Source organism: Sphaerodactylus townsendi, linkage group LG08 (genome assembly GCF_021028975.2).
Source record: "Sphaerodactylus townsendi isolate TG3544 linkage group LG08, MPM_Stown_v2.3, whole genome shotgun sequence".
Classification (NCBI taxonomy): Eukaryota; Metazoa; Chordata; class Lepidosauria; order Squamata; family Sphaerodactylidae; genus Sphaerodactylus; species Sphaerodactylus townsendi.
The window spans coordinates 64,844,736-64,872,733 of NC_059432.1; the positions used below are offsets into that span (position 1 = coordinate 64,844,736).

The following is a 27,998-nucleotide window of genomic DNA, read 5'->3' on the forward strand; positions in this document are numbered from 1 at the left end:
TCTTATTTAAAGTATTTTTATTACTATACCTTTTAGTATATTGCTGTTTACACTGATTTAATGTATTTTCCCCAATGAGCTCTTTTTAGAGAGGATTCTCTATACAGAACTGCCTTAATGGCATATTATGGAAAATCTCTGAACATGTGCAGAGAAAACTACACGTTGTAATCAATAGCCAATATACATGGAATCCAACTTTCCATCATGGCCTTAAGTAGTAAATGGTACAGCACTTTAACAAATACAGTTTTCATTGATGGTTTCCATTTTTAGACTTTTCATGAAAGCAAGAAATCATCTGATAATGAGGCCAGGTGATGTCTGGCTTGGAAACCAGCATTGCTTACTTCTTGGGGCTTGGCTATCCCTGATCCTGGGAATGGCCCCGCCAATTTTGGCATTCACCTCCATTCTTACTATCGGTATCTCTGACAGAATACATCCTGAATCTTAGGAAAGATGCTGGCGAGTTCTCAGAAAGAACCAAGTTCTTAGAAATAAGTGTCAAGCCAAAAGAAGAAAAACAGGCGGAGAGAGAGGTTTTTATTAGACCAGTTTCTGCTGCTTCTGGGTTTAACAGCATTCATTGTTTAAAAATTAGAGCAGGCAATCATATTTACGTCTCTCTTTCTGTCTTACACACTCAAACATATTCACTCACACACACTCTCCAATAACTCTAAGGCTGCCAGAAATGCACGCAGTTGAACTGAGAACTGTGGAACCACTCTCTGGAGAAACAAGCCCATCTGCCAAGATCCATAAATAAAAAAGACTGGGGTGATATGGTTATATTCAATGGATATTCTTTTAACCTACAGGAGACAAAAATCTGTGCACATACAAGGCTAATGTGCAAAACTTGAGATGACATTCTATATATGGAGAACAGCTCAAGTTGAAGCATGGCAATGACCAAATCCACCCGCAATCCAGTTGCTTTGGCTGAGTTTTAATGAGTCCTTTCTCCTTTAGACATGGGGTTGTTTCTTGCGCTGTCTCTTGCCAGCCTGGGCACCACGTTGGGCTCCCTTCATGAGGCCCTTGTATTGTCCTTGAAGTTTTGCCTTTTTCCTGCAGGGGAAAAAATCCCAAAGGATTAGAGAATGAACATTGCTGACTGCATAGCAGACAGATGTATGGATCTCCATGGCAACATGTGTGGATGCCACAACCTTGCAGCAAACAGGGCCAGCCTGTACAGGCACTTGAAGAAGTTCCAAGCTTTCAGCCTCTCCTGTAGCAGAGAATGCTCCAAGGCAAAGGCTTATGGCTCAGATGGGCTTCCAACACACTCACTTCTTCTCTCATATCAATAACAAAACTGTATGCAAAGAGGAAGGCCTTGGCTCTGCAGTGGCTTTATATGAATCAGTAAGTGTTTCCATATGTCCCACAACCCTCATGCTGTACCTCCTGTTCAGTTTGGCTCTGTTCAGGGGGATGTAAGCATAAGGATCCAGGTGACCCTTCTTCTTGATGTCTCCTTTGCTTTTCTGTGGGAACAGAAGGAGATAATTATTCAGCGGCTGGCACATTTACAGGATATGACTCAGTTCCACATCCAAAGACACCATTTCTAGGAATACAGAACAAATGCCGTGCATCAGAACAACTGCAAAGTTGGGGCTCAGTCACAGCAATGGTGATTTATAGTTTAAAAGCTAATTCAAAGGGAGCAGACATGCTGCCCTAAGTTCAGGGTGGGAGCTCTGGAATATGGCACCAGAGTATATATAATAAAGTAATTCTTGAACCATTACTTAGAAAATGTCTCAAGAAGGGGTGGGTGGGTAGGGATTCCACAGACCCTCTGCCAAACAACACGCCATGAAGATGCCAAAATCCCTATTATTTATAGTCCATCCTTCTCACTAAGACCAAATGGATTGGCCAGTGGGATAGGACATCCAGTAAGCAACGAAACAGGATTAGGGAGCAGAAAATAAGACCACATAAAATCTGGAACAAAGCTGAATCAGAGTCTAAGCATTAAATGCCAATGCCCAGGGCTTTAGGAACAGCCCTATAAATTGGCCACAGAAATCAACTGGAAGCCAGTAAGCAGCTGCAGTTTCTCAATGTTTTTCAGAGGCAGCCAATACCCCGATAGTCTCATTTGGATATTACTATGCTATGAAATGTTGTCGCTTTGATCCAGGAAGAGGTTCAGTTGTTAAAGAGTGTGAAAGACAATCATATGCTGTAATCCTAAGAACACTTCACTGGGAGTAAGCCCACGGAATAAAATGGGGCATACTTCTGAGTAGACCTGGTTAGGATTTTTCTCAAACTAGTAAAACGTGCTCCTAGATATTGCCTTTACTAGTGTATACAGAAACATATCCAGATTTAAAAATATATCCAATCCACATTATGAAGGGGGCATTTCTAAACCACCCAACATCTTGCAATCCTGCTCCAGAACCTGTCACAACCCCAGACTTGTCCAATAAATGAATCAGTACTTTGAAAGCATAATTTTTATTTAGTGATTGCAAGCATGGAAAAGCTGTTGACTTATATTGTCAGAACTAAGTACATTACAACAGGCAATCATTATATCCCCCAGCATAGATACATCAGGCCCACAATCCCACTTTACATTCTATGTGGCAGGAGAGTACTGTCACACACTCACATGCACATACATTCCTCAGATGGTGAGAACTTGGGAAGAATACACTCAGTCCCACCCACCATCACCACTAACACCACCCCAGCACTCCAGCTGCAGTAACTAATAAGGGAAGACTGGTACAGGGGAAAATGAAAGGCAAAACAAATCTCCAAACTACTTCATCACTAAGAACTCTGTAGAAAGGAATATGGCAGGACCCTGGCTAAGATGTTAGAAGGTCTTGATAGAACCAGAGAAATACCCAGCTGACCTTACTCTCACCTTATCTGGGTTAAGTTCATCCAGCCTATCACTTAGTTCAATTATTCATTCAGTGTCTTCACTATTTCTCCGCCTTTGGTGGAAACAGAGGCTGTTTCCGCATGGTCAGCTGAGTGGGGGTGCATCGACATAGTTGCACCTCCCCGGGCCGTTTGCATGAATGGCCCAGCCGGCAGTGCAGCCTTCGCACGAGCTGCACCACTCCTGAATGCGTCCTACCTCCTGCCACCTTCCGTCATTTTGTAGAGGCCAGGGGACACACCCCTGTGGCCAGAGCAATGCCTTTGGGGTCGGAGGCCAGGAGGCATGTCCTCTAGCCTCCACAAAGTGACGGAAGGCGGCAGGACGTAGGAGGCGTCTGGGAGCAGCATGGAAAATATGTCGGCTTCCACCAGGTGCCATTTGCTTGGCACTGGATGGAAGTCAGTGTTTTCCAAAAACCTTGCTCGGGGAGCGAGGTTCAAAAACACCGGTTGGGGCGGGGGGAGTGGCGGGGCCTGTGCGAAGGCTCCCTCCCAAAATGGTATTTTACCGGGCTGAAATCACCCGTGCAGAAATGGCCAGAGAGAGAGCTGGGTAGTCTTCTGCATATTGGCCATGCAGCCTGGATGCCCCAGGACAGCCCAATCTCGTCTGATCTCAAAAGCTAAGCAGGATCAAGGCAGCTAAGACCACTAAGGGTTACTATACAGAGGAAGGCAATGGCAAACCAAATCTGAAGATCTCTTGCCTTGAAAACCCTACAGGGCTGCCATAAATTAGCAGTGGTTTGATGGCAAAAAATAAAGAAAAAAACCAGAAGACCTCCTTCATGGGTCTCATGTAAGTGTTGAATACACAGTGTGGGAGACAAGGTGAAATCCTGTAGAGCTGTGCAGGAGAAGTGGACAGGCAGCAGTCTTCTGAAACTACCTTCTAAAACATCTCCTCCCAGAACCACCAACATCATTAACACCTTGTTCCCTGATTCTAACTTAGCCAGTTAATTGAGAATAAAACCATCACAGGAAGCTATGGAGAGGCCAAAACCACTAACGGGTACACTCAGTTCCAAGTACAGGACTTCTACGAGGATGATCAAGGCAGTTTCACTCCCACACCCAGCATGAAAACCAGATTGCTAATTTGGCTCTAAAAGTCAAGAAAAAGCATAGTGATGTGAACGGCTTCACACACATTATCATTCTCGGGCTCAGACAATGACCCTAAGCACTAGTCTATTATGATCTTACCTTTGCCTTGTATTCTACACCAGGTGCTACATTCTTGCCAACAGGACGATGGATTCCAGACCCCCCAGCTGCACAGAATCATCAAAATAAGACAGGAACAGTGTCAGGGAGGATGGGAGAGGTGGAAGAAACATGCTCACTCTTCTCAGCTGTGCTACAGGATAAAGTTCTGGCATAACTCTCCACTGGGTTGTAGGCTTGCTTGAAGCCAACACTCAATGATTCGGAGCCAGTCTGCATACAGAGACTGAGTGAAATGGCCTCCATGTGACCACTTATTACCATACCGTTGTGCTTCTGCATCAAAAGGAAGCATAGGATGATGGTGAAATCTGTGCATTCAGATGGAGCTGGGAGTCAACTATTACACCATTGCATGGTAAGTGTAACACAGGAACTGAGTCTCAACTTTAAGCAACCATCTCATCCTCTTTCCAGTTGCCACTCCAGGGAAATGAAGTCATGGCAGTAAGCACAGCTCAGACTACAGTACTAGCTGGTAAAAATGCACTTACCTTTATACTGTGGTTGCATGTCAGTGTCCTGCTCCTTGTCATCTACCTCATCTCGGAATCGCCGCTTCTGTGCCTTCTTCTGTAAGAAAGATTCCATGCATCAGCTATACAGAATAACCTATGTTTTCCATCTGGGCTCAGAGTCTCCAACCCCTTTGGTACTCATTTGGCCAAACATTTGATAGTCAAGTACAATTTTCTCTGACACTCAAAGAGTAAAAACATGTTAGCAGTGTTGAGTGTGCGCACTGTCCATCACTGAGATGGTTTTATGCTTGGACTCCCCCTCAATTCCCACTCCAATCCAGATTTCTCATCCACTTACACTTCGGATGCCAACTTCCTGCATCAGATCGGCCATCTCCTCATCCACTCCTGTAGCAAAGATGGCAAACAGATATCAGCTTAGTAATAACATCAGACAAGCATGTAGTACATTTACCTAAGACTTGCCCATCAGACTCACCAGCAAGGTGAGTCTATATACTCTTCTTTTCCTGGTGTCATAGGCATTGGCTCAGCCTCACTCAATTTCAAGTTCCATAAGAAGACGCTCTGACATTCTAAGCGCTACCATATCTAAGTTTGTATATTAAAAATAACTATTCCAGCTGTATAAATCAGAACAATATACTTAGTGTAAGTTTCTTTGATTAAGGAGCTTGTGTTGTGCACATAATATGACACAGAGTTATGAAGAATATATATGGGAGAACTGGCTAGAGGAGCTATAAATGGAAACTGTTGTGGGGTAGCGGCTGAGCTGTGAGGTAGAAGTCCCCAATTTGAATCTCAACCCTCCCATATTTATTTATTTATACCCACCTTTCTCCCCAATGGGGACCCAAACTGGGTTACATCATTCTCTACTCCTCCATTTTATCCTCACAACAATTCTGGGCAGCAAGTTAAGATGAGAATGTAGGACCTGCCCAAGGTCACCTAGCAGGGGTGATTCAACCCTAGGTCTCCCAAATCCTACCCTGAAACGCTAACCATTATGCTATACATGAATATAGCACATGACCTTAGGCAAACTTTTCTCTCTCGCAGCCTTTTGGCCACCACTGATTACAAATATGGGAATGATGATACTGACCTACCTTGCAGAGCTGTTGTAAAGGCACAAAGGCTTTTGAACACTCAAGAAACATTAAACAAGCATTAAATGGTATTATTAGAATTATGATATTTATAACTCAATAGCCCATCACAAGTAAACCCAAATCCCCCAACTAAAAACATTCCTCAGTACCTTTAGTCTCTTCGTCCTCTTCATCCTCCTCTTCACATATGATAAGCCGCCCATCAGCTGACACCTTGAAGTCATGACTGACTTTCCCAGCCTTACTAATGCCTGGCTTGGTAGCTGCATGAAAAGAAAAAGTACAAAGTATGTGGAAGTAGAACATCCAGCCTAACCCTCCTCCACAGCTACGCACGTCATATCTTTGTCTCGCCACCCAACGATGGGAAGGGTAAAGATTTCCAGCAGTCCAAGTTTACCACCTGGTCCTTACCCAGAACTCTGTGTGCCACATGTGGGTCCAGGAAGTTGAGGGGCTCATCGCCTTCTCCTTCTTTGAGCCAGGCCTGGGCTCTTGGCTGTAACGCCTTCTTGGTCTCTTTACCACCATGCTGTTTGCTATCATCTTCCCAGTCAGTGTCTGAGTCTGCTAGGACCTCCTCCATACTGCAAGTGGGAGGCAATGCATGCGGCACTCAGTAAGGGTAAGGGACACATACTGCTTCTGCTCCCAAAGCACTTTGGAGGCCAGAATTTCCTCCTGCCTTGACTGTGAAAAGGCTACACTTCTCAGCCTCAACCTATAGCACTTCCATACCTGTCTCCCTTGGACTTCACTGGTCTGTCCTCTTCTACAGAACCCGCCGCCCGTTTCAAAGCTTGCCGCTTGCGGTTCCTTGCCTCAGCCTTGCGGATATTCAGCAGCACCTTGCGATACGACTCTGGGAGCAAAGCTTGTACAGGGTCAAAGCTAGGAGAAGAAGATGAACAATCAGTGCCACAGAAACCAGGACTTCTGCCCATCACAGAAGTCAGCCAGACCAGACACCCTCCCACCCCCGCAAAACGTTCTTGCAGGATAAGTTCAGCAAAGTTCATAAGACATGGAGAGCATGTGACAAACTATGCCTCTTCTTACTAACATCCATGTGTCATGTGAAAGTGACTTGGTATAGAAAAACTGAATAAACTTTAACAGTAACTGCTAAAAGCAGGCTATGACAAAAACAAAGAGAAATCTCTTCCTGCTAATCCATATTTGAAGACAAGCATAAAGACCAACTCCCCCAGGAAGGGGGAGGAAGAGGAAGTGCGATGGATCAAGAAGGATTCATCCCTTTGTCTCATACCATACATCTCGAAAAGCAGGCTAACGATATACACAGCTTCCGGCTTATAAACATTCCTGCTAAATCCTATAACCTCAAAGTAATAATAATCTTGCTTGCAAAATTACATAACCCCTTACCCAAGCATTTGCTTATTCCTTACATAAAGGCCCCAGCTATACCTGGAAAGTAATAAAAATCTTCAAGGCATTATAAGTAAAGTCTAGCTCCAAAGGAATTGTTGTCAACATGAAAACTTATTAGCAGAGACAGATCCTAAAGTAGTATCTTAAATTAACTCAGCCACCTCAAAGCTGAATAAAGTATATGACACTCCACCTTCCTTAAGATTTCTTTGGGGGAGGGGGTAGCATGTCTTGGAAAGAAGTCAGCTTTTGCCAGTTTCCTTCGGGACTTGATGTCCATCAAGTTAATGGGAAATAAATAACTGCCTCTGCACTTCGTAGTTTTAAAGTATTAGCACAGTCTCAGCATAACAACATAATAAAGTGATGTTACAATCAGAACTACTGTTTAAAATCTTTTGTCTTGAGCTTACCTATTCTGATACTTCCCTATGTCGGAGCATTATCAATATTCCTACTTCCAACTGCTTGAACTGATGAGATTCTGCTAGCTGCCCTCCTCAAAAGCTTAGTCGTTCTATAATGCTACTGATGAAAAAAAGGTGCATGGAAGACCCCTATTCCAGGCCAGACTCAGGTAAAGTAAGATCAGCTACATTATCCAGGGTTGTGGCCTCAAAAACTCCTCTGGTGGCTCTTCCTATCTGGGGCAGGGTTATTATTATAGCATAAAAGAGTAGGCAGCAGCAAAACAAAACTTTCAGGCACAATCCATATAGTACACAACACTGTTTTAAAGAGTGGGGGAAAATGGATAGGCCTCTTCAGTCACTATGACTGGAAGGTTCCCTGGCTTTCTGTTGGCCAGTGCAGAAAAAAAAGAGTCAGTCACTCCCCTGAATCCTCTGCATGCCTATGAACTAGGAGCAGATGGGAGTCAGCCAGCCATCTTGTAAGCTTAGGAATGATGAGAATCTCAGCACTTCCCAGCTCAGCATGAGAGAAATGAATGATCCTGCCTGTCCTGTCAGTATCTCACCTCACACTGTGCTTTTGGAGCACCTCCCAGCTCAACACAAGATGACAGCCTGATGCTGGTTTTCAATTGCCTCATTCACAAATCTCACACTGTGGTGGGAAGCACTCCTAAAGGGTCAGAATCTCTACTGCTGCTGGTGAATGCATTCCGGCCTAGAGCAAGGCTGTTCTCTCATTGTGTGCCAAGAAATAGGGGCAAGGAGAGGCAACCCCTAAGAATGGTTGGCCCCTAAGAGAGCAGCAGGGGTGTAGTGATTAAGCTTTAGCTTCAAAAGGGGCTTGGATAGATTTATGGAGGAGAAGTCGATCTCTGGCTACCAATCTTGATCCTTCTTGATCTGAGGTTGCAAATGCCTTAGCAGACCAGGTGCTCAGGAGCAGCAGCAGCAGCAGGCCATTGCTTTCACCTCCTGCATGTGAGCTCCCAAAGGCACCTAATGGGCCACTGCGAGTAGCAGAGTGCTGGACTAGATGGACTCTGGTCTGATCCAGCAGGCTCTTTCTTATGTTCTTAAGAGCAGGTGCCCTCTAACCTGGAGAAGCGGGTTTGATTCCCCGCTCTGCCGCTTGAGCTGTGGAGGCTTATCTGGGGAATTCAGATTAGCCTGTGAACTACCACACACGCCAGCTGGGTGACCTTGGGCTAGTCACAGTTCTTCTGAGCTCTCTCAGCCCCACCCACTTCACAGGGTGTTTGTTGTGAGGGTGGAAGGGCAAGGAGATTGTAAGCCCCTTTGAGTCTCCTAGAGGAGAGAAAGGGGGGATATAAATCCAAACTCTTCTTCTTCTTGGCCTCCAAGGCTCACCAAAATGCTCCCAGCAATAAGTACCTCTCTGCGAGTTGTAGTCTTTGAAACTCCTTCACCAGTCTCAACTGTGTGACTAGATGTGCACCCGTATGCAGGGTGGGACAGTCCAAGACAGGCTATTCGACAAAAAAAGTGTGCCAGGGCAAACGGCTATGCAGTGTGTGCCTGAAGCGGGCATCATGCAGGGCGTTCCTTCCCTTTCTCAATCACCATTTTGTACTCTACTCATCCTCCCACCAATCCTGTCACTAACCCAAACTTGCGGATCAGCTTGGAGAGAAGGTTTCGCAGCTTCATGCGGAAGTGACGCCTCATGTCATCACTCATGCCCCCGATCGCTTCTAGCTGTAAAGAGAACACTGGCATTAGAACTCTGGGCAGACGGCCATAAAGGTCCCCCCCTCCCCCAATCCACACACATCATATCACTTAGGAAACAAGATTTGTCAGTCCAAGACCTCCTCCTCCCACTCCATCTCTCCCTCTGCTCCCATTGCTTTCTAAGAGCAGCAGAAGCAGCGCGGTGCCCTGTGGGCCTAAGGGCACTGTTACAGTTCCAACATGCACACAATAAAGTCTGTGCCAAATTCTAAATAGTTTTTTTGTGAGGCAGGGCTAGGATCAATCAATGACAATGCTTTCTCCAACCCTTTTAAGAAAATTCAGATGCAGGCAAGCTGACCCTATTATCGTTCCCAGCACCCTCTTTCCCAATGCCTGCCCCCCAAATGCCACCCCTAACTCACCATGGTCTGCAGATGCCGTCCCAACAAAGCTACATCCAGGAGCAACAGCGCCACCTTGAGGAAGCCCAGGGCTGACTTGACCACATCGCGTGTCCGAGAGCCTACCATGAGGCAGATATGCTGCACAAGCTGCTCTAAGGCAACTGGGCTGATGTGTTCTACAGGACAAAAGATCCACTTAGGAAAGGCACGCTCTGATTAATGTATTGTCGAAGGCTTTCACAGCCGGAATCACTGGGGTGCTGTGTGGTTTCCGGGCTGTATGGCCGTGTTCTAGCAGCATTCTCTCCTGACGTTTCGCCTGCATCTGTGGCTGGCATCTTCAGAGGATCTGAAGGTCAGTTCTGTTCATGAAGCTATTGGTCTTGTCCAGTCACTTTCTGGCACTCACGTTTCCTTACCTCATTCAGATCCTCTGAAGATGCCAGTCACAGATGCAGGCGAAACGTCAGGAGAGAATGCTGCTAGAACACGGCCATACAGCCCAGAAACCACACAATACCCCATGCTCTGATTCTTCAGATTCCCTCCCACACCCAGGTATGTAAGTGAGTTCTCTAGATTGCTACCTTACGTCAGAGAGTTGCCTTTCCCACAGGACCTCCCTTCGAGCATTAACAAACCAGCCCTGACCAAGCTGGAACTGAGGAGGCACAGGTTGGTGGGTACAGCTAGAGACATCTCCTTGCACACTCTGATGGAAGCACCCTTCTTTGCACAAATTCAGCTCAAGGATTCCTAACTGATCCCACCAGGAAGGTCAGTTCTGTTTATGAAGCTATTGGTCTTGTCCAGTCACTTTCTGGCACTCATATTCCCTCACCTTTGAACTCGAACAGCAGCCGAGCAAGAGCAAGAACAGTGCAGCTCATCATGTTAACAGAGCCAGTCAAGCCTGCATAGACCAGGAGGAGGTACCGTTGCATTGCGTCTAAAGGAAATTGAAAAGCCAAGTGTTAGAGGATCCCCATCTTGTCTTGTCCTGGTTATGTTAAGAATAAGGCATATACAATCACATACAGCCTGTGACTAAGGCCTAAGCGGTTATTGCAGAAGATAGACAAGTATACAGAAATATCCATGGAGAGAGGAGAGTACATTCCCTGAATTCAGGTACCCTGGAGACAGTGAGAAGAACCACATCTCCAATCAATTTTTCTGGTGCATCAGAGGACAAAAGGGATGGCACAGAGATCCATTTCTGATAGGCCTCATGGGGAAGAGGACAGGAAACAGCTATAGGACCAATACAGCAATCTGAAAAGAGCAGCAAACCCTTTCTCTGAAAGCAAGAGGTTGGCTGGAATAAAAATTCAGCTCTCTGCAATATAAGAACAGCAAACAGGGTTCACAAAACTATGGCTAATGAGCAGAGTTATTTTTTTATTGTTATTCTTTTAACTCCTTGCCTATTACATCAGTTATTATGACCTGTCTTCTGTCATAATTTAGGAGAAGGGAGGAGTATAGAATATGCATTCTGAAAGCATTTACTGAAAGAAAAGAGAGCTCCATTTAAATATTTCTTGAGCAGAGTTATGTGTATTCTCTCCTTCAGCAAGTCTGCATGAAATATAGCATCAAACGCCAGATGTAGATGCCTGAAGATTTTTTAAAAAATCACACTGCTTATAGTTGTTACCGTAATCTTGAATCCACGCAAGATGAATCCATGGCTGACAAAATCTCAGAAGGTAAAAGGGGAGCCAAGTGGAATACTAGTGATCAGTTGGCTGGTTTAGGAAGTTGAATAGCTGACTCCTTCCCATTGTAACAGAATTATATACAATAGAACGTGTGCTTTATTTGTTCAAATCTCACAACCCAGTAATCTAATGCAAAATGTGAACTGAACCTGCCCCCTACCAAATAATAGAAGCAAAGTTATGAAGCTCAGTCGGGTGGGGGGGTGGGGGGTGAACTATCAGGACAACTGCAGCACCATAGGTAGGAAAAAAGATCAGAATAGATAGGAGCTAGCAAGGATGTCGGTGATGGTGGGGAAACTAAAACCCTTTCTCCAATCCCAACATATTCATACAGCAATCCCAACATGGGTAACCAGGACTCACCATCTGCAGTAGGGCCAAAGCGCAGGAAGGCATGACCAATCTCTACAAGCAGACTGAAGGCATTCTTACGGGCACCCACAGATACCTCTTTGGTGCACAGTATCACCTACAGACAGCAAAGATATTCATCAGCGTCCTTGTATTGCTCTCAGCTAGGCCTAGAACAGGGGTAGGGAACCTGCTGCTCTCCAGATGTTCAGGAACTACAATTCCCATCAGCCCCTACCAGCATGGCCAATTGGCCATGCTGACAGAGGCTGATGGGAATTGTAGTTCCTGAACATCTGGAGAGCCGCAGGTTCCCTACCCCTGGCCTAGAAGTTTCCCCAGCACTGAGCATTTTAACAGTGCCCAAAACACCAAAACATAATGGGTACTCTCTTCCCACAAAACAGAAGATGAGAAACTGCTAGGATTTCAGTTGGAGGAATACTGATCTGGCATAACAGCAAAAGATATAGAACAAACTGGGAAGGAGGGTGGTATGTCTGCCACTGCATTTGCCACAGGCATGTCTGTGCAGAGAAAGTGGAAAAAGATAAATCATCATCTGTGGTCCAGTGAGATGTGGCTTTTCAGAATATATCTTTTTTCCTTTAAACTGTGTTTGTTTTGAAATACAGATTCAGCTCCTTGCACACTCCAGCATTCTAGGCAAAGAGTGACATTTCCCCCAGTCTTCTGATAAGCCAGCACATCATTAACTTTTCTGGTTCCTTAGCAGTTACCGTCTTCTTCTGTTCTTGCTCCACCTCACCTCTGGCACCAAGGCAGTGACAAAATCCTCATGCTCTGCCACAAGCTGTTTGACAACATGGAAGAGGCACTTCAGTCGGGGCTGGGAACAAAGGATGACAGATTGCAACATTTCAATGACAGCACCATGAATATCCCCTTCCATCCCTCTGCCGTACTTCTCAAAAGACTACTTTCACCATCTTCCCATCTCATCTTGCAGAGCAGTAATGTCTTCTCCTTACCCTCTTGGCAGGTGAGGCTGCGCTGGGCAAGGACTCCAGCAGAGCACTCTGCAGCTCCTTCAGGTGGCTCTCCACAAAGTTCTGACATGCAGGCCGCTCAGAGGCACACACCTCCTCCAGTACCCGATATGCCTTCTTCTGGACCCCATGGTCTTTGTTCTAGGAATATGAACCAGACAGATGATCCTAGAGACACAATTTGCACTGATACACAAGGACAGAACCTCTTGTCCTCAGCTTTGCCCTATTCTAGTACAAAAGAGAAAAAGACAAATCCAACATCAAGCAGAATTATTGTATCCTAGAAATGGGAATTGCTAAGCCTCAATTAGCCACATGGTTGTGATTGATTGTATGATTTTTGCTAGTGGAAATGGCATCACCTGAAAGTAGTAAGAGAAACCCACATGATTCGTCCTTTTGCATCACATGTTTGGGTCATTTGGACATTTTCTCTGCAACAGGGAAGCAAATCACAAATAATGGGACAGCCATGTGGCTGAGAAATGTCTAAAAACGTGATATAAATGGCATAGAACCTGCATGAGAATGGACATCTGATATGTATGACCAGGCATTTAACATAGACAATGAAAGGGTCTTTCCCAGACCACACCTGGCTAGAATGGCAACACATCCTACACAAAGGTCTTCTATAGTATTAGTAAAGCTTCAGAGATCACGTCCCAAGGAAATACTGATCAAAATATTCCCCCACCACCACCATTCCTGCCAACCCCTTCTACAACCTGTAACTGGACTTTTCTAAATGGAATGGGATACCCATTCACTTTATATCTACTGGCATATGCCCCATCACCACCACCACCACCACCCACACTCACTTGCTTTGGCAATATTTGCTTTATATGTTGTACATCGCCCAGAGCCCTTCGGGGATGGGGCGATACAAAAATCCAAAAAATAAATAAATAAAATAAAAATAAATATTAACCTAGAAGTCTCAGTACAGTCAGAGAAGACAATAGTCAAACAGCAAGGATGGAGTTTGTGACAGATCAAGCCTATCCTTTCTCGGTGATAGAGCAGCTCACCTGCAATGAGGGCTGGATGATATTGTAGAGAGAATGTAGAGACCTTTCATCAACATAGGGAGCCATGGTTACAACAAGGTCCAAAATGGAAAGCCTGCAGCATATTTAGAAAATACAGCACTGTTAGCAAATACAGGTCTAATCATCTTTATGACTCCACTTTCTCCCTGGAACTGAGTGAAATGAACTCTGCGGGCTGCTCACTGGCATGAACTTTAAGGCCTCACACCTTCTGAGCAGGGTCAGGACTAGAAAGGCCACAAACCCATCCCCAACTCTGGCCTGGACTGTACCTGGTAAACTCTGAGCTATCAGGGCTGGTCAGTTTCTCAGTAGCTTTCTCCAAGAATCCACACACCATCTGCAACAGAGATAAGGCTGTCAATCCTACAGAGGCCCCTTTCTACATACATTTCTATAATCCACTCACTGTCTGAAACTGATTGTCATCCCAGCCCTTCAAGCCAGTGGCATCCATGCCGTTTTGCAAAACTCTGCTCACCTGAGTCTCTGTGACTGTCAAATAGGCTCGGATAGTGTCCAGCACAGAGCGTCTTTGCACAGGGCTCTCGGTGGCAGCATCCTGTTGGCTATAAGCATTGAACAGGATGGGCAGGAAGTTCTTTGCAAAACGCCCAACCTCAGCACGTTCAGCATCTGCAAGGGGAGGCAGCGGAATGCAAGGCTGAAAGCCAAATAGGGGCAGTGCAGGGTACTTCTAGATGTTCACCAAACCCAGGCACAAATCATCAAGTATGTTGGAAACATAACGTAATCATTCTCTGCCTGGCTAAAACGCTATGCAGAAGGTAGATAATAAAATGGCACTTAGTTATTCTATAAGCAGTTAGCTCGGGGGGGGGGGGGGCGGCAAGAGGAACACAGAAGGATATTCCTTTACACAGAGCAAGGCAGGGCAATCCACAAAAAGGACTACATGGTGTGTCCTATGCACAGGCACGGACTGGCCCGTTCTCTCCTTTCTCTACTCTTGCTCTCCAGTAGGAAACACAACAAATCCAGAATTGCCACCACCAGTCAACACGATCAGTTCGGGGGGGGGGGGGTGTAGAAATGCAAGCTCCACTCCCACAAAGGGATCTCACCTGTCTGGCAACCCTTATTTATTAGCCTACGAAGAGCTTGGCAAACTATAAGCCGCAGATCCGGTCGGTCACTGATGGCCATTCCCAATGTGCGTGCCAGACCCTTGAACGAGGCTACTGTATCTGTAGGATGGGTGCAGAAACTGGGCAAGAGGTTCCAGACCTAAAAAGGCAGAGGGGAAAGATTAGCATAGTTGACTTCTACCAGGATGCACCCCAAATCTTGCCATGAAAGCCACAAAAGATACGATATAGAGCTATGGAGGTCCCTCCTCACCTGGCACTGCAGAGTATCGTAGATCTTGGCTTCTAAGTGTCGTTCAGCTTGGGCAAGGTCTGTGGCTACAGAGAGACAACAGAGAAGGTTTTAAAACTCAGTTTCTATCCCGCACTTTCCTGGCACAAGCCAGGCTCAGGGCAGCTGACAATACCATAAATGTACAATATCATAAAAATCTAACCAATCTAAAATGACACCCAGGTTACAAGTTTCAGCCACAGATGGTCAGACAAAAGATGCTAGAAGCAATTAGGAAAAGAATGACAATGCTTTAGTAGTGGGGCACTGCAAGGTTGCATCGGTCATAATCAGCTCAATTCTGGTTGGATCCTGTCATGTCTCCGGGATGGGACATAGGATCCTCTGTCTCTCCTTCCCTCCCTCCTGACTGCTTTGTTTTAGTTTCAGTCCCCCGACAAAGTCTGGTTTGCTTGATAGACACCTGCTAGCTGTTGCTTTCCACAGTACCTGGGAATGTAGATTATTTTGACCTAAACGAAAGCAGTACTGTCTCTGGGTCAAAGGTTTGGAGGGGGTCAAAACCTTCTTGGGTTTTGAACACTCTCAATGTTCAGGGGTGGGGGGTATGATGCGAAGGGGACTGATGTGGGCTATAATGGAAGGTGTTTTGGCCTTTAACCATTAGTTCTGACAACAGAAGTCTAAATGCTTTTCCCTAATGGTGTTTCATAATAAAGAAATCATCTGAACGCAGAGTCCCATTATTGAACAGTCCAGGGGCACAATAGTATACCCTGCAATGCTTTACCTGGCTGAAAAGAAAACTTCCAAGTTGAAATTGGCTGCATTCAGACAGCAGTCATTAAAGTACAGCTGGGAACAAATATAACTTGTGATCAAACTGTTTACTGGGAAAGGAGGAAGAAGCAGGAACAACAATCTGGAACTTGGAAGTTTTCAATTAAGCTCCATGCAAAGGGAAAGAAAAGGGAGGCAGAAGCACAAGATCACCACAACAAGCTGTGCTTGTGCCTGAGCAATGTCTAATGACTGCTTACAGCAGGGGTGTCCGGCTCTGGTGCACCAGATGTTCATGGACTACAGTTCTCATCAGCCCGTGCCAGCATGGCCAATTGGGACTGATGGGAATGTCCATGAACATCTGGGGCGCCAGAGTTGGACACCCCTGGCTTACAGCAACGCTGGAATCACTGCATGACTCAACATTTTGAATCAGCACTCCTGTAATCTTTGCATTCTGCATTCAGTACCCCAAATTCCAGGCTGATACCTAGGGAAGATGTTTATCTTAGAGAATGATTTTTATTTCCCAGAATCTGCCATGGCAGATTGGCCAATGGCAGATTCCCCATACCATTTGCATAGTTCTAACGCAATTCTCAAATCCCCAAGCTGAAGTTTCTCTTGTTCTCTTCTGGGATCTGTGCATTTGTGCTCTGAGTTTAATTTGCCCATGCTCTCTATTACCTCTGTTTTTTAGAGTTGTAGCTAGTGGCAAGAAGTAACTGCAGAAGAAGGCAAGGGGAGCATCATGGATGTGGTCCCGAAGCACAGGGAGGAGCCAGCTGCGAGGGAAATCCAGTCTCTCCCTATGGAAAAGGGTGGGTGGGTAAGAGAACAAACTCACATCTTGAAAGTATAAGAGGACTCAGGAAGTAATGGCATCAGATAAATGGATTTGGGCACTTTATTGTGTCCTCTCTAGTGCTTTCTGCTTTTGTTCATAAACCTCCTATAAGCCAGTGGAGGTGTGAAAGCCCCATGTAGTGAATGCCCTCAGTCTGAAAGTACGCTCAATAACTTTGTTTCAGAGTACTGGATAACACAAAGAAATGTAACAGTTTAAAAAGGCACTGTTTCCAAAGATGCTGGCCCTTCCTCTGTGGCAAACGTTGCTTTGCAACATTAAACAAAACCTCTCCAAGGTGCACGTACTGGCAGATGGAGCCTTTACACTTTTCTGCAGGCTCTGCAACCAAAATTTAAAAGGTGCTTGCTAACCAAAGTGTGGATGCCTTCCCCACATGTGCACTGAAATTACTGGTTTATCCGAAGGCTTTTTAACTGACTGCATTCTCCACAATGTAATACAAAAATGAAAGTCAAAACAAACCAAGAAACATCACTAAAATCAATAAAACCAGAAGACTAAAAGAAGCAATAAAAACAAAAGAGGGTAGGGGAGATAGCAAGGACATAAAATGACATCACAACTCTTCCACAGGATGTGGCTCCAAACCCCATGGAGGCAGAAATCATACTCACTCTGTGCCATCGATATCTAGAGGCACAGCCTGCAGCACCACTTCAGGCCCCATGGTAGCCACAGCAGCCCCAACAGCTTGGTCGAGAAACATGACGTGAGGAAAGTGTGAGGATCCACGCAGGTCAGCTAAAGATTGTAGGCACTGCAGAAGAAGGTAAACAAAGAAACAAGGGGGGGAGCTGTCACCTAATGAGAAGTACTTGCCACCAAGATATACAAAATAATTTCCCCTGTGTTTTCTCATCTTCTTATCATTCACTTCTTGATTCTCACACTATTTCCCCTCTTTAGTAATTCTGTACCTCAGAAACTCCATTTTTATTTATTTACAAAATAAAAATTCCATCTTTTTGCCCTTACAAGTGTTGCTAAGGCAGCCAACAATTGAAAACATACAAGATAAAATTTTATTATAAAACCATTAAAACATACATCATTAAAATAATTTAAAAAGAGTTAAAACATATAAAACATTGGAAAGAGGGATCACGGGAATGACAAACAAGACAGAAAAGACTTCACTTGCTGGTAGAAGACTGTAACAGAAGGAAATGGAAGAATCTCCCTGGGCAGAATATTCCAGAGCTTTGGTGGTGTGACCAAGAAAGCCTTCTCCTCAGTTGCCACCTGCCTGAACTCAGAAGGCAAATGCACCTGAAGCAAGGCCTCCGAAAGTGACCATAATGGTCAGGCAGATTCGTAAGGCATTAGGCAGTCCTTCTTGCAAGACTCTGAGATCCAAATAATCTCTGGACAGAAACTTAGACTATTAGCTAGCTTGTAAGTAAACATCAGTAACTGCAGTGGTTCCCTTTACCTTTCTCATCATGGGATGACACTGGCACCCACAAGCCTCAAAGAAAGTCTTCAGAACCTGCAACACAGAGGCCCAGGCTGCATGGAACCGGTATGTCAGGCCTTGTTCCACTGCTCTGCAAGAAGAAGAGCACATGCCTAATCAAAAACAGTCTACATTGGCAAACCCTACCACAGAGGTGGTTCCAAGACAACCCAGATTTTGAACTTCCACCAGCCAGCTGGCTAACCCTTTTACCTGAACATCTTGCAGACATGGGCAGCAGGTCCAGATGGGGTAGCAGAAGAAACCGACCCCAGTTCTGCCATGTGAGGGGCCACACACTCATTGAGCAGAACCTGCAGAATATATACACCATCATCAGCTCACACTCTCAAGAGACTAAGAGTGCACACGTATGTTAGCTGCAGCACTCTGGAGCACTCAACAAAACACTGATGCCCACCATACAACATTTAACCACAGATGTTCTCCATCCCTGTATTTATTTGAAAGGCCACAAAAGCACAGTTATACCATGTTTCCCCGAAAATAAGACAGGGTCTTATATAATTTTTTGCACCAAAAGATGCATTAGGCCTTGTTTTGGGGGTAGGGCTTATTTTAGGGGAAATACGGTACCCTCACAATTCATTAAGGTGGGCGCTCGGCAGCCCCCTTGCTTCCCCGTCATGTGTGATGCAAGCTGCATCCTCATTGGCAGGGAGCACCCCGCTGGATCACACCATCCTGATTTGTAACTATCGGTAGGGCTTATTTTTGGAGCAGGGTTTATATTTTAAGCCTCCTCCAAAAATCATGAAAAATCATGAAAAGGCTTATTTTTGGGGTAGGTCTTATTTTCGGGGAAACACGGTAGGCAGCTCTACCAACACGCATATGGAAGTAAGAAGAGCATAATACCTTTAGGGTTTGGGCAGCAGCTGACACCACCTGGGCGTGTGGGGAAAGGAAGGCGACCATGGCTGCACTGAAGAACCGAGAAAGATGAGCCCAGCCGAGCTCCCACTGCTGCCTACAACACAGAAGAACTTAACTACAGACCTGGTTGTGGATACGCCCTTCCCACCCAAAGCTTCCCCATTATTTTCCCAACTTCCCTCCTTACCTTGCCAAGCTGATCTGTGCCCGCTCCATGACAGACAGCCAGGTCAGCAGAGGTTGCAGGTCACCCTCACTGGGCACATAGTCATACAGGGCCTAGCACAGCAAAGCACAGAGGTTAACCTGAGTGTCCCATGCTGACTGTACCCCACCCTAGGCTGGTCGAGCCTTTGCAGGACTCACAGTAATGATCTGGGCATTGAGTTCAGCTGGCAGGCACAACGAAGGCGGCTGGGAAGCAAACAGGCTATGGAAGACGTTCATGGCACACGCTGTTACCAGCTGGGGGCAAAAGTGAAAAAGAATCCTTATAGTGCCCACCCCTTCACATGGATCTCCCCAAAGTCAGAAATGGCAACCCAACCATCTATCTCAAAGGGACAGGAAAAGTACTTCCACACGGAAGAAATAGGGCAGTCAAAATCACGTCAGACTGCATGAACAATAACATCCCAAAGTCATCTTTGCGTGCTACTACCCCTACCAAAGCTGTCTGTCCCAACCCACTACTGAAATGAACTTCAAAGCAAAACTGGGGCAGCATTAACAACTGGGCGGGGTGAACTCACCACATGGCTGAGGGTCATGACACGAAGCAAGGTCTCACAACAGGGTTTAACAGATGAGGCAGGCAGGCAAGGCATTAAGTCTCGCAACAGAGTGAGCACATGCAATGTGGTGGTGGCCTCTTTTGCACCTGGAGGAAGCAGAGATGCTGTTCATCCCAAGCCACAAACCTCCCTAGTTTATTATATTCTAATAATTATATCCTGCCTTTCCTCTTGGCTCAAGACAGCTTACCTATGATGATTAAAACATTACAAGTTGAAAGCAAATACCTCCCAAGTTCCTCCTCCCCTTTAAAGATAGCCTCCATTCATACCCCACCAAAAGTCCTGGCAAACAGGCAAGCCCTGAACCACCTTTTGAAAATTTCCAATGAGGGGGCTCCTCTCAACTCTTCAGAGAGCTGCTTCCATAGAGTGGGAGCGACAACAGGAAAAGCCCAGGCTGTGTTCAATACCTGGTAGGCCACTGAGAGTGAGGGACCAGCCAGTATGTGGCAGCCTGATGACCACAGCTGGTGCTTAGGAACACACAGAGGAAACAACCTTCAGATACAGGCGCCTATATCCAAAGGTCATAACCACATCTTAAACTGAACTCAGAAAGCCAATGAAGCTGTTTTAAAATGGGCAATGTACGTTCTAATCAACAACAACTGGACACTGCATTCTGGACTAATGCAGGTTTTGGGTTGTCGTCAAGGGCAGCCCAGCATACAGTATACTACAGTAATCCAACTGCAAGGTTACAAAAGAATGGATTAGCATAGCCGGATCGTAGGTGCCCTTGACCACTCCATCCCCAACATTTTGCTTGGTTCTTCTACACAACTAATTACTACAAAGGGCCCAGTGCAACAGAGAACAGAGCTAATCTAACAACAGAGGATTAGAGTCAGAGGTGCTATTCTGGTGGTATATCAGCCCTTCCATTGGTGGAAGGAAATGTGATTTTCGCCACTTCCCTTAACCACTGCATGTTGCCCTCTTTGCCACCCCACAATCCCCAAGGGCCTATGACACCACCCCAAAGCAGAATTTGGACAGATTCAGGTGGGACACCCAGGTCTCACCATGCTCTGATCAGAATCCAACACAGTCTTCCTATGAAAGGTGACTGCAGACAGGATTCAAAAGGAAGATGCTTCCTTGGAACTAAGAATATGTACCAAGAAATTTTAAGAAGGTCATAATTATTGGTATTCCAGACTACTCAGGTATCCAATACTGGTTCAGCATTTTAACTTTTTTTTCTAGATTCCACAATTATTCAGGCCCACTATTCCCTGGGGGAATCATTTCACGGACAATAGATGTTTTTCAAGTAAATGACACCAAACTTGCAGTACAGCTGGGGTTGCCTGTCTGCTTTAGAACCCCACAGTTTCCAACTGGGCCAAAGCATCCAACTCCTTTGATTTTTAAGTGGTAAAGTAATGTGGAATCAGATCTCCATACTGCAACAACTTTTCATTGACCCCCCCGCCCCCCGCTGTTGTACCTCCAGCCTTCTCGATCTCTTGCACACAGAACTTTGCAGTTGAGGATGCTGCTGGATGATGCGAGGGAGCCCCATCTCCAAACAGGAATTCACTGCCTCTCAGGATGGAGCAAACACCTTGCTGGGCAGCCTTGCGGACCTGTAGGAGAGAGGAACATGAGAGGACTATGAGCTGGGATGTCACATCCCCCAAATTCACCACCCATATATTGAAAGTGTGAGCTTGGATCTACTGGACATTTTCCATGGGTGGAAAAATGTCCACACTGGCAGCACAACTTCCTCCCTTTCCCACTCCCAATACAGCCCCCCAAGCCCCCCCCCCCCGACTGCCCTGTTGCTCCTGGTTCCACAGGAGCACCATTTTGGGCTGTAGTGGGAAAGTCATACACCTATGTTGCTCTGGTGGATTCAAGCCATTTTATGTAACTAGGAGTGACAAACAGAATGCTTGTTTACAAAGAAATTTACCAGAGTGAGTAGAATGCGTTGCGCCCTCCTGGAGGCTCTGCAAGCATCTCCAGCAACTCACCTTGGGCTTGGCATGGACAGTAAAGCTGAGAAGGCCATGGAAAACTTGCATCGTAACCGGGTAGTTCCAAGCTTCTAGGTTTTGTCTCCGCAGCAATGTGGCTAAGCAGGAGAGCACCTGGCAGGAAGGAGATAGAATAAGGATTGATGTGGTATTAACAATATCAGTTATATCCCAGTAAATGATAAAGACTAAAAAATACTTCCGCTGCTGGTAGTTCTCAGCAAGGAGATCAGTTGCTGAGCAAGTAGTAGAAAAGCATCCTGTATTTTTAGCCAACAATGGCATAACCTGAATTCCAACAGTGCTCTGCATGCTTTGTTCAAGGAAAAACAACAACAACCTGGGAAGCTGGGGAAAATGGCCCCTGAGCAATGAAACTTCAGATGCACATCACATTTCTAAATGAGGTCCACCAATCATGACAGGTCCCCCACCCCGCAAATACATATCCTCATTTTGCCACACAATTAGGCCCCTTTTGGAACACTTACCCAGCGCAAGGCCAAGGTAGAGCTTCCACAGGCTTGGGAGCTCAAGATCCCCATGAATGCCTTGGAGGTATCAGAGAACTTCTTGATAAGCACAGGACCTGGGACTCTTTTAGGGATGCAGAAAATGGAAGAGGGCAGTGTAAGAAATAATAACAACCCTTTCCACTACCCTTTCAGTACTCACTTTCTACTGCATCTAGGTTGAGTGACTGGCATCCTGTACTTCTATGCTCCCAAACCTTTGATCATTCACTTGTCCTTTAGATAGTCCACAGGGACTATCAAAGTGTAGGACAGCAAGATTGACACTTGAAACACCATGTACAGTTTTTCTCAGTCCTTTTAAAACAGTATATAATGTAATGCAAGATATATAATGAAGCGGCTACAATGATCAAGGACACAAATCACATTTCATACAAGGAATGATGGAAAAAATGCTGTACTGAAAGTTGCTCCGGAATCTTATTATTTTGAAAGCACTCAAACAACATGGTAGCCAATAAAAGTTGAAAGGAAATTCATTTATCTTGTTGACCCATTGCAACAAGATTAAATGGATTTAAACAGGACCAAACAAATTCAATGGCAGGCAGCCCATCCACAAAGTGAGGTGGCCCGCCATGGTAGTGTAAGTATGAATCCTGGCCTGCCAGCCTAGCATGCTGAGAGAGAGCCGACTAACGCTGCTACGTCAGCAGCGGGGGCTGGGGAACTGGCATAGTGCTTAGCACTGCATTCCAGTGCCTGGGACAGCTGCATGGTGCCAAATTTTCCTCTTCACTAAGGCAAGTGTCCCAGGTACGGCAAATGTACCAGCATGCCACCCTTAAAGTGGATCCCCTGCCCGCTTTAGATGGGGTTATAAATCTTCTTTTCAAGCCTGAGGGAGTCTTGTTTCTAGAAATAATTAACAGAGGTGGGGGTTTTATTACTACCTCCAAGTTATTCTATACTTTCTCTAAAGCATCCTGATTGTCGGTCACTAGTCTGGGCCAGGAACACTCTTCTCAGATTCTTAAAACTTACCGCTTCAGCACCAGATTAAGCAAATAAGCTACAGCAGCCATGGATTCAGGAGATTCAACTGCTTCTAGAGTTGTCATCTGTGGAAAAATAGTATGGTGGAATGAAGCTGTAACAGAAATCTGAAAACTTGCTAAGGCTCAATAATGTCACTTAGAGTCTGGGATCTTAGACCCCTAGAGACTGCATTAGCAAGAGCTATTTATTTCCATTCTACACTGGACAATCCTAGTAGACTTAATCCCTTTCAGACAAAGGACAGTCTGGTTTGGACCACACTATCGGTTTGTCATAGAAGTTTAGAGTCATTACCAGATGCTCCATGGAGGTAGGATGATATTGTATGTGGTTCTGATTGGTAAAAGCAGCCTCTGACACCAGAGATGGGGATTTGCATGGGATTGGAGAAATCCACTTGTCATTCTTAGAAAGGAGGCTGGTTTAAATCCAGCTCCATTTAGCATAAATATCTGGACTTTTGGGATATGCTTTCGTCTTCAGTGGAATTAGGGTCCACAAGAAGCTTGGTAAGGATTAAGGACTCCTTCAACTTGTTGTTTGCACAAGGAACTCTGCTCATGCTCCAAGGAACAAGCTGCAATCTAGGTAAAGTGTTTAGCTTACTTAGTTCAACTATATTGCTTTTCATTTGTTCCTGAGTGCTTCTCCCTGTTATTTTGCCTTTCACCCTTTTTTGAATCCAGCCACCCATTCCCTTTAGTTACCAGGGTACTTTCCAGGGACCCCTTGGTCTAAGTGCGTTTCCCAGGGGGGAATTGCAGCATTTTCTCCTTCCTACCGTAACAGAGGAAACTAGGCAGCAGATCAGGCACCCTGTACTCCATGCTGCACAAAGGTGAAATGTATAATCTCCTCCATACAAAACTTTGTCATTAATCCCCCTCTCTGATTTCTCCACTAGTAGTATGAGACTAGAAAACAATTTGCAGAGCATGGGCCCAGTTGTTCCAACATGTACATGGTAACAGGAATGCACAGATGGCAACTATTATCACCCTTCTCAGAAGAAGACAACAGGAGACCAATGAAGTTCACACATTTTTCTTGATGGAAAGAGAACTTTCCTTCTCCACACGTACCCACTGGAGTGTTAACATGGGATTACCCACGGTCCTGTGATCACAGCAACTGAATTAAACCATGCTTCAGTGTATGATCGCCATTCATCTTCCTTGACACTCACCAGTGCACCAAAATATTCTGTCTCACTCTCGGTGCCGCCCTGCGCTCGGATAACTTCTGTGACAGCAGCCAACACAGCACAGATCTTGAAAAACAAGACAAAAACATTATTGCCTGGCTTGATAAGGAAAATTTACTTGGTAATGAACAAGCTGGTTTTCACAAAAGCCATTCAACTATGGATTATTGCATGGTCTTAGACTACCTAATTCAGAAATATGTGCATGTTAATAAGGGTTCTCTCTTTGCAGCTTTTGTTGATTTCAAAGCGGCCTTTGATAACATCCCACGTAATAGATTACGGGCTAAGTTAGCTGAGGCCAACATTGACAGATACCTCCTTTATTTGTTAAAATGCATGATAGTACTTCCCTACGAGTAAGATACATGCATGAAGAGCACTTAGTCACGGGTCTAGACAATGTGGACTAGACAATGCTACTATTAGATGGATTTGTAATTGGCTGACTGACCAAACTCAAAGGGTGCCCATCTTCATCCTGGAGAGAAGTGACTAGTGGGGTGCTACAGGGTTCTGTCTTGGGCCCAGTGCTATTCAAAAATTTTATCAACGACTCGGATGATGGCATAGAGGGCATGCTAATCAAATTTGCAGATGACACCAAAATAGGAGGGATAGCTAATACCCCAGAGGACCGAGTCAGAATTCAAAATGACCTGGACAGATTAGAGAGCTGGGCCAAAACAAACAAAATTAATTTCAACAGAGATAAATGTAAGATGCTACACTTAGGCAGAAAAAAATGAAATGAACAGATATAAGATGTGTGACATCTGGCTTGACAACACTACATGCAAAAGTAGACCACAAACAGAACAAGAGTCAGAAGTGATGCAGTGGCCAAGAAAGTCAATGCAATTCTGGGCTGTATCAATAGGAGTATAGTGTCTAGATCAAGGGATGTAATTGTACCCCTCTATTCTGCATTAGTTAGACCTCACCTGGAATATTGTATACAGTTCTGGGCACCGCAATTCAAGAAGAATATTGACAAGCTAGAATGGGTCAAGAGGGCACCAAAATGGTAAAAGGTCTGGAATCCATGACCTACGAGAGAGGCTTAGGGAGCTGGATATGTTTAGTTTGGTGAAGAAAAGGTTAAGAGGTGACATGATAGTCATGTTTAGATGTTTGAAGGGATGTCATGTTGGTGAGGGAACAAGCTTGTTTTCTGCTGCTCCAGAGACTAGGACCAGGAGTAATGAGTTCAAGGTGAAGGAAAAGAGATTCTACCTAAACATGAGGAAAAACTTCCTGACAGTAAGGGCTGTTTGACAGTGGAATGTACTACTTCGAAGTGTGGTGGAGTCTCCCTCTTTGGAGGTTTTTTAAGAGAGGCTAGATGGCCATCTGTCAGGAGTGCTTTGATTGATTGTTCCTGCATGGCAGGGGGTTGGACTTGCTGTCCTTGGGGTCTCTTCCAACTCTATGATTCTATTATTCTAACACCATACCAATCCCTGTGACTGTTTCCTTACTACAATCTAGTACAAAAAAAATATTCAGAAGGTGGTACCCAAGCAGAGGCTTGACAGAGCTACTCCTTACCATCCCTCAGCTGACAGCACACTGCTAAATTGTCAGTGTCATTGCCTCTCACTTCTGCCTATTCCTTCCTTTACTAAAGTGATACCTCTTTGTGAGCAGCAGAATTAGACTCCCAGAGACGCTGCACTCTGCCGAAGGTGAGGTTGGTGCAGTCGCTCAGACCACTCAAGAAGGTGGCTGAAGATTTGTGGGTCTTCGTTTCTGCATTGTTATCATCTTCCATGCAGGTCTGGGTACCCTCTGCATCCCGAAAAGGAGGAAGTGGTCCTGATGACTGAAGCTCATTATGCAGTTTCAGTGCATCCACAGTCAGATCACTGTTTTCTGTAAAAGGAAGACAGACCATCAGTCAACTCTTGTCATGATAAAGACATCACACTGGATCTCTACAAGGCTGGAGTCCTTGTATGCCAGGACCAGGGTGGCCAGTAACCAGTCAAACAGTCCCCAAGTAACCCTGAGAGAAACTGCCTTTGCTATAGACCTCATAAACCAGTCACTCCTCATCCATAGCAAAAACAAAATGTCATGTTCATTAGAAACAAATACATTTCTCTCCTTTTACTGTCCTGACCCTTTCACTGTGGGCCAGAGCACAGAGAGAACCACCAGACTCATCATGACAGAGCAAGCACAAAGGCTTCATTTTAGTCAGCCAAGATATCTATTCTTAACACCATAGTTCAGCAACATGGGGTACAAAATAAATGTGAACACATTCCAGCACAAATAGAATTATTTCTCCTCTGCTCCATCCTGAATTGGCACACTTTCTGGTAGTATGAGCTCAGCTTGTCCCTAAACATATGAGCCATAGCACTTCCCCTGTTACCATACATATGTAACATTCTCCCATCAGTTTCTGTAATCACTGGAGCATAAAAGTAACCTGCATATGTATCTCAGAATTTGTTTGAGAGACCAGGCTCTGAGAGTTTGCCTTAACAGCTTGACAGAGTAGCTCAAAGATCCAGTAGTCAGCCTTACTTCACATGGGCTAAAACTCGAGGGGACGACCATCCTATATGGATCACACAATACACCTGGTAATGTCTTTCTACCACTGCAGGACCACAATATCTATAAATGTCTTTCTATGAAGACCACTGTGCCAGTAACTAAATCACCACCAACTTTGCAAATACCAATTCCAAAAACAGTCCTATTAAAAAAACCTAGGAAGAAGTGGCTACAGAGAACTACTGCCCCAGTATGAATAGGCCAGATCCTGGATTTACAGGGTTTTAAACACACATTTAACGAACTCAGGATGACGTAGATTATAATAACCAAACAGCCCTTTAGGATAAGATAGATAATAGGTTCAGGGTGAGCCAGTACGATTTAGAAGAAAACGGGATTCGGAGCCAAGCCTGTACCACGGGAGGGGGGGTGTCTCACCACATTAAATGCGGGCACGGAGGCAGGGCGGACCCAAAACTCTCCCTGCTACCCAAACAACTCTTGCCAGAAATCTGTTCTGCGTTCGACATCCACGCTCAGTCCCCTTATCCTAACTCACAGACCTGATCGAGGAGCAAGAAGACGACCACGAGCTGCCAGGCGGTAGCGCCGCTCCTCCGGGTTGCTGTCGCTGCTGTGCCCTTTGCGCCAACGCTTGAGTTTGCTGGCAGAGCCAGAGCGCAACTTCCCCGAACGGCCCATCCCGACCGGCTTCGGCCAGAAGGTAACCACGTGCAGCCTTCCTCTTCCTTGCTGCAGAACTAATTCCGGGTCTCTAGTTCCACGGGCATTGCA

General features: G+C 45.4%; 1 protein-coding gene across 2 annotated transcripts; it reads right to left on the minus strand.

Annotated features, from left to right (window-relative positions):
- On the minus strand, window positions 1-27,952 carry RRP12 (ribosomal RNA processing 12 homolog). Of its 2 annotated transcripts, none has more exons than XM_048506474.1 (34): window positions 27,767-27,952; window positions 26,326-26,564; window positions 24,672-24,755; window positions 23,471-23,547; window positions 22,442-22,547; window positions 21,948-22,064; window positions 21,416-21,554; window positions 19,918-20,045; window positions 19,532-19,630; window positions 19,353-19,444; window positions 19,148-19,259; window positions 18,482-18,582; window positions 18,245-18,359; window positions 17,427-17,569; window positions 16,629-16,750; window positions 15,177-15,241; window positions 14,900-15,062; window positions 14,296-14,450; window positions 14,087-14,154; window positions 13,794-13,887; window positions 12,739-12,897; window positions 12,516-12,596; window positions 11,759-11,864; window positions 10,510-10,617; window positions 9,687-9,844; window positions 9,194-9,285; window positions 6,497-6,649; window positions 6,173-6,345; window positions 5,908-6,021; window positions 4,978-5,027; window positions 4,653-4,728; window positions 4,138-4,205; window positions 1,417-1,499; window positions 1-1,077 (listed from the first exon to the last, which is right to left on the minus strand). In XM_048506474.1, exons 1-34 carry the CDS (start codon window positions 27,903-27,905, stop codon window positions 975-977), a joined length of 3,882 nt encoding a protein of 1,293 aa, XP_048362431.1. In that variant the 5' UTR covers window positions 27,906-27,952; the 3' UTR covers window positions 1-974. The 2 variants fall into 2 exon arrangements, with proteins under 2 accessions (XP_048362431.1, XP_048362430.1); XM_048506473.1 differs by having other exon boundaries at window positions 4,653-4,731.
- Window positions 27,953-27,998: the final 46 nt, after the last annotated feature.

Bases quoted from the DNA above. Each gene is read 5' to 3' on its own strand.
- RRP12 (XM_048506473.1), bottom strand. From the start codon at position 27,905: ATGGGCCGTTCGGGGAAGTTGCGCTCTGGCTCTGCCAGCAAACTCAAG. The intron at 16,751-17,426 runs GTGAGTATGATT...CCTTTTCCATAG, and splicing joins CTAGATATCGATGGCACAGA to GGAGAGACTGGATTTCCCTC. The intron at 4,206-4,652 runs GTAAGTGCATTT...GATTCTGTGCAG, and splicing joins CATGCAACCACAGTATAAAG to CTGGGGGGTCTGGAATCCAT.